Raw genomic sequence first — 15111 nt, forward strand, 5'->3', positions numbered from 1 at the left:
TTTTCGAAAATGGAAACTATTTATCAGATATCCCAGATGATAGTTTTGCCTATTGATCCAGTTTTCTCAAATTGGAATAGTTTTTACAAAAAAGTGTTATCATAAATTGTCAGTTTTTGTTTCAGTTTTATTACGTTCATTACTTTTTTCCAACTGTGAGTTGGCTATGTTTTGATTTTTCTGGTGTCGAGTTTTTGGTTTCTGCTTATATTAAATTGGCTTAATGGCCTCATATTGCGTCTTTCGATGAGCGAAAATTTTTTTGTGCGTGTGTGTTTTGAGAGTGAGGGGGTCTTTAACTTTTTTGTATTTTTTCGGCTTCTCTTTTTTTGATTTTCCTTTTTCGGCTTAATAGTTTTTGACCTGTATTATATCGGCTTTGTGGCCTCATATTGTTTCATATGACCAGCAAATAAAGTTAAATGTGTGTATTTTTTGAGGGCGAGTGGGACTTCTTAACTTTTTTGTAAGTTTTATAGTCTTCTTGTTTTTTTTTGGTTTAAAGGGTCTCTGCTTGAGTGTTTTCGGCTTTGTTACCGCTTGATATTTTTCTTGGATGGTATTTTCACATTTTTTTGTTTTCGAGTTTTTTTGAAACTGGCCTTACTCATTTTGATAGATCCAGTTTTTTCGACATTTTGATTTTTTCCGATCAAGCGGCTCTCCTGCTTTGTATTGCAAGTGGTGTGAAGCTCAGCTTCGCCTCTGTGTAATAATCCTAATAAATTAGAACGAGTTTTTTTTTAATTTAGTTTTTCATTTATTTAGGTCGGTTGGTTAATTCAACTTTATTTTCTCCGGAAGGTTATTTGTTCAAATTTAATTTTCGGCGGTGTGGCTTCTGGTTTTTCTCAAGTTCACTTCCATTTTATCCGCTAAGTGCAAGGCAAATTTGCTCTGCATTAACAAAAGTGCAATTCGTGCAAAAAAAATAAGAAACACTTCAGCTTCAAAAATATACTAGGTTTAAATGCGATTGACAGCTATCTCGCATGTATTGCAATGCTTCAGAAAATTTTTCAGTTTTCCGCAAGGTCATTAATTTTTCTGTATTTTTTTCGAGGCCAAATTAAGTCTGTCTGTATACCTGCTTTTTTAATTAATTTGATTATGTCTGTCTAGCCGTCGCCTAATTTTTTAACTTTCATCTCTTTTATATATTTAAATGCGGGCATGACTATCTCGCCATGTTTAAGCTTTTTCAAAATATCATTTTTGCATGTTTAACGAAATTTTTTTTTTCACGTTTAAGTTATATCGTATATTGCAATGCTGAAGAAAAGTTTTCAATTAATTTTCCGCAAGTTCATTAATTTTTCAGTTTTTTTTTCGAGGCCAAATTAAGTCTGTCTGTCTGTCTGTATACTTGCTTTTTTAATTAATTTGATTATGTCTGTCTACCCGTCGCCTAATTTTTAAACTTTCATCTCTTCTCTTATATATTTAAATTCGGGCTTCACTAATTCGCCATGTTTAAGCTCTTTCATCATATCATTTTTGCATGTTTAACGAAAGAATTTTTTCACGTTTAAGCTATATCGTATATTGCAATGGTTAAGGTTTTTTTTCAATTTTCCAGTTTAAATTCAGTGTTTATTTCATCAAGTTTGAAATAAGAATAAGCAACCCAATAGTAGGAAATTGTAAGAGTTTTCCCAGGTTATGCGATTCTGGCCTCCATATATGAATAACTAAATCCTTTTAGTTTACGAGATAAGCTAGTTTCGAGATTTTTTTTTTAAAATTTTATTTTAAAAAATTTATCATTTTTTGAAATTCTCACCCTGTAGTTGGGTGCTGTCAGGGTACTCTCAGGGGTTGCGAATCTTGCCTCCAATTCTCACTTCTCAAATCTTTGTATTTTTCGAGATATGATGTTTTTTATGATTTTTTCAAAAATTTTCAAAAACTTAGATTTTAAAAAATTCCGAAAAATTGAAGAACTCAATCCTGTTGTTGGATTTTGTGAGGGTGCTCTCAGGGGGTTGCAAATCTTGCCTCTGAATATGGCTGCTCAAATTCTTGTAGTTTTCGAGATATGACGTTTTTTAAGGATTTTTTTCAAAATTTTTCAGAAAGTTTAGATATAAAAAATTTCGAAACATTGGAAATTATTATCTCTGTAGTGAGGCTTTGCCAGGACACCCTCAGGAGTTGTAAAATTTTCCTTCCAATATGACTGCTCACATCCTTATAGTTTTCGAGATATGACGTTTTTTATGATTTTCTCCGAAATGTTTAAAAAAAACTTAGATGTTAAAAAGTTCCAAAACTTTGAAGATACCAATCCTGTTGTTGGAATCTGTGAGGGTACTCTCAGGCGGTTGCGAATCTGGCCTCTGAATTCTCTGAATCTGGCTGGTCAAATTCTTGTAGTTTTCGAGATATGACATTTTTTAAGGATTTTTTTCAAAGTTTTTCAGAAAACTAAGGTATGAAAAATTTAACAAAGCTTGAAGTTTCCAAAAATAAAGTGAGGCTCTATTAGGTTACTGCCAGGAGTTGTGAATTAAGCCTTCAAATATGACTGCTCAAATCCTTGAAGTTTTCTGAAAATTTGTTTTTTTTTCATAATTTGAAATTCCAACCCTTTAGTATGGGGCTGTTAAAGTACTCTCAGGAGTTGCCAATCTTGCCTCCAAAAATTACTGCTCAAATATTTGTAGTTTTCCAGGTGTGACTTTTTTTGTGATTTTTTGAAAAAATTTTCAGAAAATTTGGTTTTCCAAAATTTCGAAAACTAGTTGGTGGCTGTCAGAGAGATCTCACGAGTTGCAAATCTTGCGTCCAAATGCTAGTGCTCAATTGCTTTTAGCTTTTGAGATGTGACGTTTCTTTATTTATTATAAACTTAGATATAATAAAAATTTCAATATTTTTTATGATTTTCAAAATTTTAATTTAAAAAACTAATAAAAAAAAAACATTTCTGAAATTACCAACCCTTTAAATCGGTGCTGTCAGAGTACACTCAAAGGATGCAGATAGTATTTCCGATAAATTCGGATTTTTCGAGTTGCTAAAAATCGAAGCACCGGAGGGTGCGTTACACGCTAGTTTTTATTAAAACGATATACCAACGGATTAAAAAAATTATCTTCCGATGTACCTTTGTTTTTTTTTTGGTATTTTCAACCATGAGCAATTTAATAGCATCTGTTGCTGCTTTTCTGGTGACTAGTGTCAGTTAACTTCCAATCGACTATGGCGCAGATGCGAGGACGCGAGATTCATTGTTTCCAGGTCGGAGCTTCAAGTTCGAGAAATTGAATTTAAGAATCAATGAACGTAGTTCAGACTTTTATATACCCAGACTTTTATATACCTCGTGATTTTTTTCGTTGTCTTTTTAAGAAAAAGACTTAAGTCAGCTCATTTTTTTTTGTTAAGGTAAAGGCAAGTTCCACTATCGAACAGAAAAATTGTTAAGGTCCCGAAAAACTTAGTTTCGAAAGGTCACGAAAATTGTAAAGGTCACGAAAATCTACTTTCGAAAGTGGAACCTAGCGTTCAGATTTCCCAGTGGAATAAAATATTTTTTTATTGATTTTTTTCTCAAAAACGATTACTTTTTTTCTGCTCCTTGCGTTAATTGACTTTTTTCAACTGTCTGTTGTCTATGTTTCATGTAGTGGAAGTTATGCTGCATAGTGTTTCCAATTTCATAGCAATTGCTGCTGCTTTTTTGGTATCTAGTGTAAGTAATCTCTCAAGCAAATGTGTTGCAGATGCGAGGACGTGGGACTCCTAATCTCAAGGTCGGAGACTCGATATCAGCACATAGCACAAGTTTTGTTTTTGAAGGAATAGGTTTATCTTTGTTTTCTTGTTTCATTTTTCTTTTTAAGAGCTACTTTTTTTGCCGTTTTCTCGCTTGTTTGCGAAGTGCACCTTCGCCTCTGTGTCTGAAATTGGATTAGTTTTTAATCAGAAACAAAATTTGAAGGGTACACAATTTCAAGCTCTAGAGACTGAACCAGTCTAAAATTTTATACTCTATGCCAAATTGTTACCCTTGCGATGAGCAAGGGTATGGCAATCGGGTTCTATATATTTTTTACCGTAAGTAACTGCTCATACGACTCATCTCCTGGCCCTCTTCGTAGAAAATACTGCTACAAACAAATTTTGAGCATATTAGCATTTGAATGAATTGTCCGTCCTATTCGAAATTTGCTTTTTATGTTGGTTTAATTTTTACTGAATCGATTTGCTAAAGTTTTGTTGTGTTTTTTTCCTGTTTTATTTCGGCTTGATGGTTTTTGGCCTATTTGATATTGGCGTTGTTGCCACATACTGCTGGAACGTCATGTTATTGAGCGTCATGCTGTTTTAATACTATACTTATATCGCGAGCGGTGAGATGCTCAACTTTGCCTGAAAAATTTTAAAAAAAGAAATGGAAGAAAAGTTTGTGTCAAAATTAGAGGCGGTATTTTGAAATTCTGTAGTGTCAAAAAACAGATCTCAGCATGTCGAAATGCCTGATGTAGACAAAATCTTGTTATGACTTCAGTAATTTTTCTTATGCCCTGCCTCAAATCAAAAATGGATCTAACAGAATATTTCATATCAGTCAATGTAGAATAAAGAGCATGAAGGAAGATTGAGGAAGATTAAGATAAAGATCCTCAAATTTTTTAGTCCTGAAAAACTAGTCAATGTAACTTTCTATCCTAGTTAATTGTTAAATGCGTTTTTTTATTTCAGTTATTAGTTGAATTTAGTTTTGATTGTTGAATGGAGCCTCCTAGCTACGAAGAATCCCTGACTCACTCGCCCTACATCGGAGGAGCTTCTGACACTTCATATGCGCAGCCGCCATCATTGCCATATCCAGGAAGAGCTGTAAGTGTGACCAAAATTGATATGGGCTAATAAACCGGCATTCACAAATTTTAATGCCTGAAAATGGACAAAAATGCTAGCTTGAAAATCCTGTTGATACTTATTTGTATTTAAGTTAACGATTCGAATGAAAATTTTCGATGAAGCCATTACTCAAGGATGAGCTTTGATGTTCTAATTGTTATATGTTAATCTAATCTGCATAACTTTGTAATTGCTCATTTAAAAGTTGTGTGGAGAACAAAGTTCAAATCAAAGCAACCGTTTCTGTTTCAGCCACAAGGATTGGTATGTCCTCCGCCATTAACAGTGACAAATAACCAACCTTCGTCTTCTGGTGCGCAAGCGCAGACGCCTTCAACTGACCCTGAAGCTGCAGACTTTGAAGTTGTGAGCTTCAACCCAGTAGCCGGTGTGACTATCGGTGATAGTTCACCCTATTTTTATCCGTCTGTGGCTCCAACAGCTCCACCTGCGCCTGCAAACTATGGTCCTCAAGCAGAGCCAAAAGCTACTTCAAATGGATATCAGCAAACATGTAAGCTGAGTGTCAAAGTGAAATTTGTTTTTCTAGTGAAAGAAAAATCTGTAGGGCCCGCGAAATTTTCTGGGCTGTATCAATGTATAATTTAAATTAAATGGCAGAGAAACGAACGTATGATCAAGTAGCTGTAATCGTTTTTTTAAGCATTAAATTCTGGACATTGCAACGAATGCGCTTACAGCTACAGTGCCGATTTAAATTAACCGGACAAAACGCGTTAAACTTGATATTTAAAACGCATTTTTCTCAAATTGGGTTAAGTTTAGGTGAAAACTTATGAAGGCAAAACTTGCTTAGAATTTTAGCAAAATTATTATGGTGTAATTTGTTTTGCGAAATTCGGGTCCGAAGTTTTACCCCAAAAATGGGTCATTTTGGCTTTTCTTAGTTAATCAAAAATTACGCCGAAAATACCCAGTCGATCACAGACATAATTATATCAAAGTGAGCCCCTTACGTAGCTCAACAAACTTTAAGCAGGGTATTTTCTCCAAAAAATATTGCATATTGTTTAAAAATTGTTTTTAAATAAAAAGTTGGTATTTTATATAGTAAAAATGACCTTTTTTGTCTATCAAACAAAAATAAATAACTTATACAATGTTTTGGAGACTATACCCTTCTTAAAGTTTGTTGGGCTACGTAAGGGGCTCATTTTGATATAATTATGTCTGTGATCGACTGGGTATTTTCGGCGTAATTTTTGATAAACTAAGAAAAGCCAAAATGACCCATTTTTGGGGTAAAACTTCTGACCCGAATTTCGCAAAACAAATTACACCATATTAATTCTGCTAAAATTCTAAGCAAGTTTTGCCTAAATTAGTTTTCACCTAAACTCAACCCAGTTTGAGAAAAATGCGTTTCAAATTTCAAGTTTAACGCGTTTTGTCCGGTTAATTTAAATCAGCACTGTATGATATAAATGCCAGTGGACTGGTAAAGCTCATTAAGCTCTTAGTTTTGCGAAATTATATTTGAGACGTCGTGGTGTGAATTTGGCCTTTTCTACGTCTTTTAATGGAATAGATAGCTAGCTATTTATTTTTTAGTGTTAGGGTATTCCAGAAAAAAAAAATTGGTATTCGGATCAATTGAGTTTTTCTGAACACGTTTGCTCAGTATAAAGTTATATCAGATTAGTTCTGTTTAGCCATAAAAGCAAGTAAAGTGGAAAAGAGCTACGTTTTTTTCGTCGAAAGTTTTATCTTGAATCAAAGGCTTCTTGTCGGACGGTTTTTGTTCCGACCATTGAAAATGGGGAGGAACTTAGTATTTGGGTGTGTTCAAAATCAGGGAGCACAATTAATCATCGGATTGGGTTTAGTGATACATCATATTGAAGCCCTTACAGTCGTGATTGGAAACAATTCCTGTTTGATTTATTAAACAGGTATTATGAAAACGTTTTTTTTTTTCCAGATGAGATCTGGTTTTTTTTTTTTTTTTTTTTTTTTTTTGAGACGCTTTTTCGAAAAATTCGCTGTCCCAAAAAACTACCCGTCAGATTCTCATAAAAGTGGTACCAATGGATTCAGTAGCGTTTCACCTACCTGCTTGCATAAAATTTAGGGCAATTTTTACCCTACCCCACCCCCTACGGTCTTAGAAAAGCTTCACAACTCGGTACTTTTTTCACTTTTTGCCCATTTTTTCGGAAATTTTCGATTTCCTCAAAAACTACCCGTCCAGATTTAGGATTAAGGGTTTAATCGATAGACCAGGTTGTAGGAAACTCCCATGCACAAGCGGCTGGTCCCTAATTTGCTTAGGGGAAGAGCTATAGACTTAGGAAAAGTCACTTTTTTGATTTTTTTGCCTATTTTTTCGGAAATTATCGATTTCCTCAAAAACTACCCATCCAGATTTGGAATTAAGGGTTTAATCGATAGACCAGGTTGTAGGAAACTCCCCCGCACAAGCGGTTGGTCCTTAACTTGCCTAGGGGAAGAGCTATAGACTTAGGAAAAGGCACTTTTTTGACTTTTTTGGCCTTTTTTCAAATCTTTCCGATTTCCTCAAAAACTACCCGTCCAGATTTGGGATTAAGGGTTTAATCGATAGACCAGGTTGTAGGAACCCCCCCTACACAAACGGCTCGTCCCTAATTTGTCTAGGGGAAGAGCTATACACTTAGGAATAGTCAATTTTTCGGTTTTTAGGCCATTTTTTCAAACTTTTTCGATTTCTTCAAAAACTACCCATCCAGATTTGGGATTAAGGGTTTAATCGATAGACCAGGTGGTAGGAAACTCCCCTGCCCAAGCGGCTGGTCCTTAATTTGTCTCGGGGAAGAGCTGTATACTTAGGAAAAGTTTTTTAAAAAGTTTTTTGGCAAAGTGCATCCGGGTCCTTGTCCCGCTCCCTGGGCAGAATTGTATAACAATTCTGGCAGAGTGATGCACACAATTACCTTGCTACATTAGTTAACAAACCTCATCCGAAATCAATCTGCGATTTCGCTAACCTTACACCCCCACCCACATTTTTTCAAACTCGTTTTTTCAATAAAACAAAAAGCGCTAGCTAATTCGATTTCATCAAAAATTTGTATAACGTTTTTTCTGAAATAACCAAACAGGTCTCTCCAGCTTCCAGCTGGGCCCCTATTGTCTAGGGAAACACCTATGGACTTGAAAAGTTCCCTCATGAAAACTTTTTACCAAAGCGTTACCAATGAATGCATAAGCTTCTCTTTCACTTTTTTTTGCGTAGGAAGGGCGCTATCGACTTGAGAAACCTGAAATTTTAAAACAATTTTAAAATAATCAATATTAAAATAATCAAACAGGTCTCTCCAGCTTTCAGCTGGGCCCCTAGTTCCCCTGTGTTGAGAAAAACCCGTTTGAAATTTTTGATTTTTTGTCTTTTTTTCTTATTTCGAGCGAATAATGCGAGCGAGCAGTTATATTTTAATCGCTTAAAAGCTTACAATAGCTTAATTAAAAATGTAAAAAGATAGTTTTACTTGAGTAACGTTGGTTTACTTTGAGTCTTTCAGCCTCTTTTTAGAATCTAAATTTTTAAAGTTTCTCAAAACTAGAAAAAAAATTTTAGAAAAATTGTTTTTTTGTTACTTTTTGTTTTTCAAGTAATTGTTCTACAAAAAGTGTTTCAATTTGCTTATTTTACTATGACTGTCGAATATACCTAATCGCCTGTTTTTTGTTTGTCTCTTTTTATCACACTACGCCGAAAAAAAAACAATAATTTGAAAAAAAAACTTCATTTTTTAAGACTATGGTCGGAACATTCTGTGCTACTCGCACAGTAACCTGCTATCCTTGTTTATACAAGCAAAGCTTGTGTAATAGTATGAACTCTTTTTCCAATCTAAGTCGCAAATATTAGTGTTCATTTCGATCACTAATCAGCTATTAAGAGCAGCCAATGTTGAGGATATTAACACAGACTATTTTATTACAAATAGCACTTTAGCTTCGAGGTATGATGAACCTGTAGCATAGAAGTTGGGAAGGAGACTCGCAACAAATTAAGAGGGTTGGTACTGCTAATGCGTCATACTTGGCTTGCGTCCCTCAGCAATTATGTAGACTCTAATTCGCATGCGTCTCTTAGCAATTATGTAGACTCGTAATTGGCGTGCGTTACTTCAGAAATTTTGTAGACTCAAAGTTTTACTCATTCAGTGTACCCCAGTAACGTCATGGGTCATATTTTGCTTGTGTATGCCAAGTGCAAGTTCGCCTCTGTGCTTGAATTTAATTTTTGAGCTAGACTGTTTCCGAATTTTTTTTTGAGTTTTTATTTCAGACTCTTATATAGGTCGTGATGATTTTTTCCCTTTTTTTCAGGATAAATTTGTTCACGGTCAAATTTAATTTTTCGCTGTTTGACTTTTTTTTACTTCAGCTTTTTTTAAGTTTAGGAAACTCTAGAAACGGACAGCAAAATTGTAAATATCACGAAAAATGTAAATTAAATCGTATCGAAATTGGAATTTAATTTTCAGACTTCCCAGGGGAATAAAAACCTTTATCAATTGATCCAGTTTTCAGAACCAACCATCGTGAACAGATTTGTTCTGCATACTTTGCATCGTAGCATCACGCGTTCCAACAGACATCAAAGAAAAATTGAAATATGGGAAGGGGAGGGTGAAAAAGAGCGGCTTCTTGAAATTCAAAGGGCTGTAAGACCATTTTTTTCAACACTGCTTCAGACTCAACAAAACCGAAAAAAAAGGTAGTTTTTGTGTTTTTCTGTAGCATCATCTTGTTTTCCTCCCGCGGCCTATGCTCTACCGCCATTTGACAAAAGCTACTACATGAACATTATCACGGAGGAACAAATTCTCAATTCGTTCGACGAACATGTCAAAAAGAAAAGCTGGTTCTTCAACCGACCGAAAAATCCACGCCGATTCGTATCCATCAAAAGTTTCATAGTCGACTTCAGATTGAGATACAAATTGAGCACATATGTCGAGAGCCGCTCTTTTGTGACGAAGACAGAGAAAGTGTATGGCAGGAAAATGCCCCAAGTGGCCAATTGTCAGCCCAGCAGGTAGGTTCGGTTCTTAGGTTTAGACTCCCCTTTTGTGCTACTTTACGCCATCCATTTTCAGCCACTGGCCCTTGTTTTTTATAAGCTTTAGCGCTAAAATCTTCTGAAAAATGCTTAAAAAACGTCGTTTTTGACTTGTTCTTAAGAGTAATGAACGTAGTGAGTTTTCTTTATGTAGGGATTGGTGATTTTTGTTTGTTTTTTTTTTTCAGGAAAAAGTCTTAATTTGTTCACGCTCAATTTTGATTTTCCTTGGTTTGACTTTTGATTTCTTTTTAAAAGGAAGGCTGATTTTTTCTCAAAAAAAGACAAACTCCACTATCGAACAGCAAAAATGTAAAGTTCTCGAAAAACGTGATCGACTTCTGATTTGGAGATAGGAATTTAATAATCAGATTTCCCAGCGAAATCAAAATTTTACGTATTGATCCGGTTTTCTCAAATTGAGTTAATTTTATCAAAAAAGACTTCATCATAAAATGTTCGAGAAATTCAAAGAGCTTTATGGGCATAAATTGTTTTTCTTTCAAATTCGAAAGTTGAAGTTTTTTCATAAAAAAACAAGTCAGTTCAGTTTTTCTTTCCTTCCTGTCATTACGTTTTTCCAACTGTCAGTTGGCTATGTTTTTTCAAATGTCTGCAGCACGGAATTGTTTCAAATCAATTTAGGGTTGTTATTTTGTTTCGGAGAGCTGGGAAAATCAGTTTGATCGACATATTTTTTTAAACGAAAGTTATTCAAAATAGTTGTAATTGATTTTTGAAAAATTGATCTGAGAATACCTTTTTGAAACATTAAGAAAAAATTCCGAAAAATCTCCGGACTTTACCTGAAAATTCCGAAGAAAGCTCTCCAGAGAAAATCCTAGACCAGCTCCTGACTTGTTCTCGTCTAATATTTGGTTTTAAGACTCAGCTTGTCCGATTTCAAACTAACTGAAAATCTGTGATCACAATTAATCAAAAAATATCCAGAAATTGCCAGGCGCTAAGTTTTTGTATATTTATTCAGCCTATGAAAAAAATCAAATGATAAGAAAGCATTTCTTAATTTCACAAAAAAAATTGGAGAATTGTTTATTATAACTCTTTCAAATTTTGTGTAGGCGGTAAATTTAAATAAAAATAAGTCTGTTTATAGTGATCTGTGGTCGTACGATCTGAAACCAGATTCGGAATTTTGGAAAGGAAACAAGGAAAAGGTTATCCAGCATACAGTTGAGAAATGCGACAAGTGTTTTGGACTGATGCGGAAGAAGTGCTTCGCCTGTGACACTAGTGGAAAGGTCACGTGTTTTCCCCATAATGTTCAAGGCACGTGTGTGAGGTGCAATGGTAGCAATTTGATTACTTGCGTCCATTGTCAAGGAATGGGTTCCGTGAAGTGTGACAAATGCGATGGAAATGGTGCTATGAGGTAAGTTGTAGAATCTTAATAACTATTCAATATGATGCTATTCAGTAACTAATCTTAATAACTAATCAGTAAAGGGTAAATAATAATATTCTGTCATATCTATAAACATTTCAGTTGTCTCCTAATTTTTAATAAAGAGTAGTATCATATCAGTTTTATAGAAAAAAAAGTTCTCGTGCCGCTGTCCGTTTTTGTTGATTTTTATCTTGTTCATGATTTTGTTACTCACATTTGTGTAATTGCAGTCTTTTTACTGCTCAAATAGTAGACGCATTTACTGTTGCGCTTTACTTTTACAAAGCGAGGGTAGGATATTTAGGACAGTGGTTGACTTATTATTTTTGCGAGGGAGCATATTACAAGTTTCACTTAATTGTTTAAGGATCTCTCCAAAAGCAGCAAAAAACGACGGAACTAATGCTGGGAGATTTTTTAAGTTAAATTGCGAAAGTTTCGTGCGCACGCTTCCGTCAAATTAATTTTTCCGAATCCAAAATAACAGCTATGTTTTGATGTTATCTTCTTTTTCGTTTACCCTGATTTGGGCCTTATTTGTGGCCTTCTATGTTTACGGAATTAACCGATTGGCTCTAATAATTGTTTTGGCTATACATTAGTATCACTTCAAATGTGCGTTTAGACTGATCAAATCAGTTGTGGCCCAATACGAAGTGAAAGAGGGGTTCCATTTCGAAGGCGAAAAAGTGGAGGTGCCGCAGAAGAAGCTAGAAGGGGTATCGGGGGGAGTTAACATGTACACTTACGAAAGCCCTCCCCCTATCCAGCCGCTGCCTCCTTACAGTGGATCGACAACCATGAATGAATCTGCTATGAATTTGCTGCGCGAACATTATGATAAGTTCGTACAAGCTAGCAGAGAGTCGGCACGTGTTTTAAAGCAGAAACAGAGCTTGATTGCCATTCCAGTTACGACTGTTGAGTTGGTTTATAGAGGAAAACACTACAAATTGTGGATTTATGGCACAGAAATGTCTATTCATTGCCCAGCAATGGATGCGTGTTCAATTTTGTAAAATAAATATTCTTTCATATCTATAAACAGTTCAGTTGTCTCCTAATTTATAATTAGGAGTGGTATCATATCAGTTTTCATAGAAATTTTACAATTTAAATGATTGGCTTTGAAAAAAAGAAGATTGTATCGTATGGAGATATGGATTTTTTGGATCACGCAGAGATTGTTTTGATTATCTTAAATTAAAATAATTCTTTCTCATTGGGGTGAACTATATTAACTGAATGCACTAACTAAGAATTACACGAATTCAATCCGTGATTATCAATTTGTGATTTATACTGTTGAAAGAATTATCAGCTCAGAAAATTTCGAGAGAAAACAAAACCTTAATTTTGACCGCTCTTCTGTGAAATTGTCAGCCTTTGAAATTTGGATAATAGTGGAATTATTAAGCAATAATTTTTTTCCTGTTTTTGATAATCTGTCTTCGATTCGTTTGAAATTAATTCGTATTCTGGGTGCCATTCGATTTGTTTTAATTATGGACTATTTTGCGTTGTCATTCCTTCAATTCATTTGGCTGTATGCGGTGCTAGTTAAAGCTGTAAATATGAACATCATCAACGCTTGACCGTTTTAGTTTTAGCAATGTTTTACTAAGAGAACATTACTGGTTACTCTTAGTCGTAAGTTACCTCTTAACTCTCCCCGTATGTTGTACTTGGGTAGTCTTAGACCGGCTATGTCATAAATTATTGTTAGAAATTAGAATTAATTAAATAAGCATAAAATGGATATACCCGGTAGTATAAATAAATTAATTAAATAGCAAATCCTTATATTGCCAATGGGGTGGGGAAACTAATCTTTTAAACCGTTTTTATTTACCATACTTATACTGGGTTAATGATTGTGCGATGAAGTGTAGTCACTGGTTGCTGATTATTTGGTTTTTGATAATCTTTGTCCGATCTCCGGGTTCCGCTGCCTTTTCTTGATTTTTGTCTCGAAGTTTGAGAAAAAGTTAGCACATTTTTAAGTCTTCTCAGAATAAATCAACTGTCTGCTATGAAGCTCTGCCGATTTTAAGTCGCTTTCTTTCTTTACACTTGCGAAGCGAGTGTATTAGTACGAACCTTCTTTTTTTCCAACCTAAGTCATAAATTTTTGTGCCACTCTTGGGTGTTAGCAAAGTTAGTGTGGATGCCTTCAGTTTGTTATATTCCAAATTGTTTCATGCAAAATTGAGTCTATTTGTTTTTGGTGCCACTTTTGCTGTACGGCATTGTCAAGTTCTTTGCATATGAAGCTGCTTTATTCGTGACTAGTGTTTGTCGGTTGTTAAGCTTGTGTGGCTGAGTGGATAGTGCGTGAGACTCAAAATCTATTGATAGCAGTAGGTCGCAGATTCGAATCCTACGCGTAGACGAGTTTTCGCTACTTCGAGGCTTATTTCTACTTTTCTTATTTTACTTGATAGAGCTGGTTTTTGGTCGTGTTCCTGCAAGTGTTTGCGAAGCACAGCTTTGCCTCGGTGTAAAAATTATCCATAAATTCTACGACAAAATTATCTAGTCAGATTTTGGAGTTATAACTTTGCCCAGCAACATGTTTTCTCAGCAGCAAGGCATCAATAATTCGCATTCCAACATTCCCACATCTTTGAGAACTCACTTTGTTTTAATTAATTGAAATTGAAATTTTTTTATATCTGATGCCAATATTCATTCTATTTTTTGCTTATATTTCAGTTAATTAAATTTAGTCTTAGACATTTTTGTCTTTTTAGCAATTCCACTGAATTTATCCGTAGCTTCTGTGGTTTTCTGTTTTGTGCTAAATTGATTTTTTACTTTCAGATTGTTGTTTGGGCAGCTATTTGTTAAAGTAATTGACTGCCTTAATATCCATGCGCCTAATAAATTGAATCGAAGTCTTCAGTTTAGTAAATGGGTCCTTTCAAACTGCAAAGATGGCATTTCGAGGTGGCTAAAATGTGCACTTATGCTGCTATACCATGCACCCTATTCTACCTACTCAACTTCACTCCAGCTCTCAAGTGAGTCGTCGCATAACACGACAACCAGCCGATTAGCATGTGTGTCGATTAGCTTGCCCATGTAAAAGCATGTAGTTTGAAGACTCGCTATGTCAAGTTTTATATTTTTAATTGAGCAAAATTGAATTTTTCTTTTTCTGATATCCATTTATGAGTTCAATTCAAAATCATTTGCTGAAAGTGACGTAAATAGCACTCTCTAAATACGAACGTGGAAATGGCGCAAAAAAAAACGTGAACGATTTCTAGTTTCGAAAGTGGAATTTAATTTTTAGATTTCGAGTGGAATAAAAACAACTGTTGATCCAGTTTTCTCAAAGTGGGTAAATGTTATCAAAAAATCGCCAATCATAAATCTGCCTAGAAATTCAAAGACCTGGAAGGGCATCTATTTTTTTCTCTGAATTAAACTCTGGCCAGAAGTTTAGTCCTAAATTGTTGGTTTCAAGAAGATATTTTATTCGATCTAAGCGTAGCATAGTTTTTGAACCTGAAAGCGGGGAGGAACTTAGTATTTGAGTGTTTCTGTTTTTTGTTTTCCTCGCAAAATCAGGTGCCAAAAACAATCATCGGAGTGCATTGTGTGATATATCATATTTCAGTTTTTGCAGTCGTGATTCGGACCATATCAAAAAAAACCTCTGTGTTGAGAAAAACTGGTTTGAAATTTTGATTTTTAGTCCAATTTCAAGCAAACAAAGGGAGCGAGAAAGCTTATAATAGGCTAAAGTAGGCAT

At 34.8% G+C, this 15111-nt stretch overlaps 1 protein-coding gene across 1 annotated transcript; it reads left to right on the forward strand.

The window, feature by feature from the left end:
* Positions 1–4714: 4714 nt before the first annotated feature.
* Positions 4715–14093, forward strand: LOC134851405 (protein SSUH2 homolog). Its single transcript, XM_063867476.1, has 5 exons — positions 4715–4848; positions 5125–5386; positions 9622–9919; positions 11061–11336; positions 11977–14093. Exons 1-5 carry the CDS (start codon positions 4741–4743, stop codon positions 12368–12370), a joined length of 1338 nt encoding a protein of 445 aa, XP_063723546.1. The 5' UTR covers positions 4715–4740; the 3' UTR covers positions 12371–14093.
* The last annotated feature ends 1018 nt before the right edge of the window (positions 14094–15111 follow it).

The sequence above is a fragment of the Symsagittifera roscoffensis genome, chromosome 1, assembly GCF_963678635.1.
Source record: "Symsagittifera roscoffensis chromosome 1, txSymRosc1.1, whole genome shotgun sequence".
Classification (NCBI taxonomy): domain Eukaryota; kingdom Metazoa; phylum Xenacoelomorpha; order Acoela; family Convolutidae; genus Symsagittifera; species Symsagittifera roscoffensis.

Excerpts from the sequence above, each read along its gene's own strand:
- LOC134851405 (XM_063867476.1), top strand. The coding sequence starts at position 4,741 with ATGGAGCCTCCTAGCTACGAAGAATCCCTGACTCACTCGCCCTACATC. Across the intron at positions 4,849-5,124 it reads TGCCATATCCAGGAAGAGCT|CCACAAGGATTGGTATGTCC; the intron begins GTAAGTGTGACC and ends TTTCTGTTTCAG. Across the intron at positions 11,337-11,976 it reads GATGGAAATGGTGCTATGAG|ACTGATCAAATCAGTTGTGG; the intron begins GTAAGTTGTAGA and ends ATGTGCGTTTAG.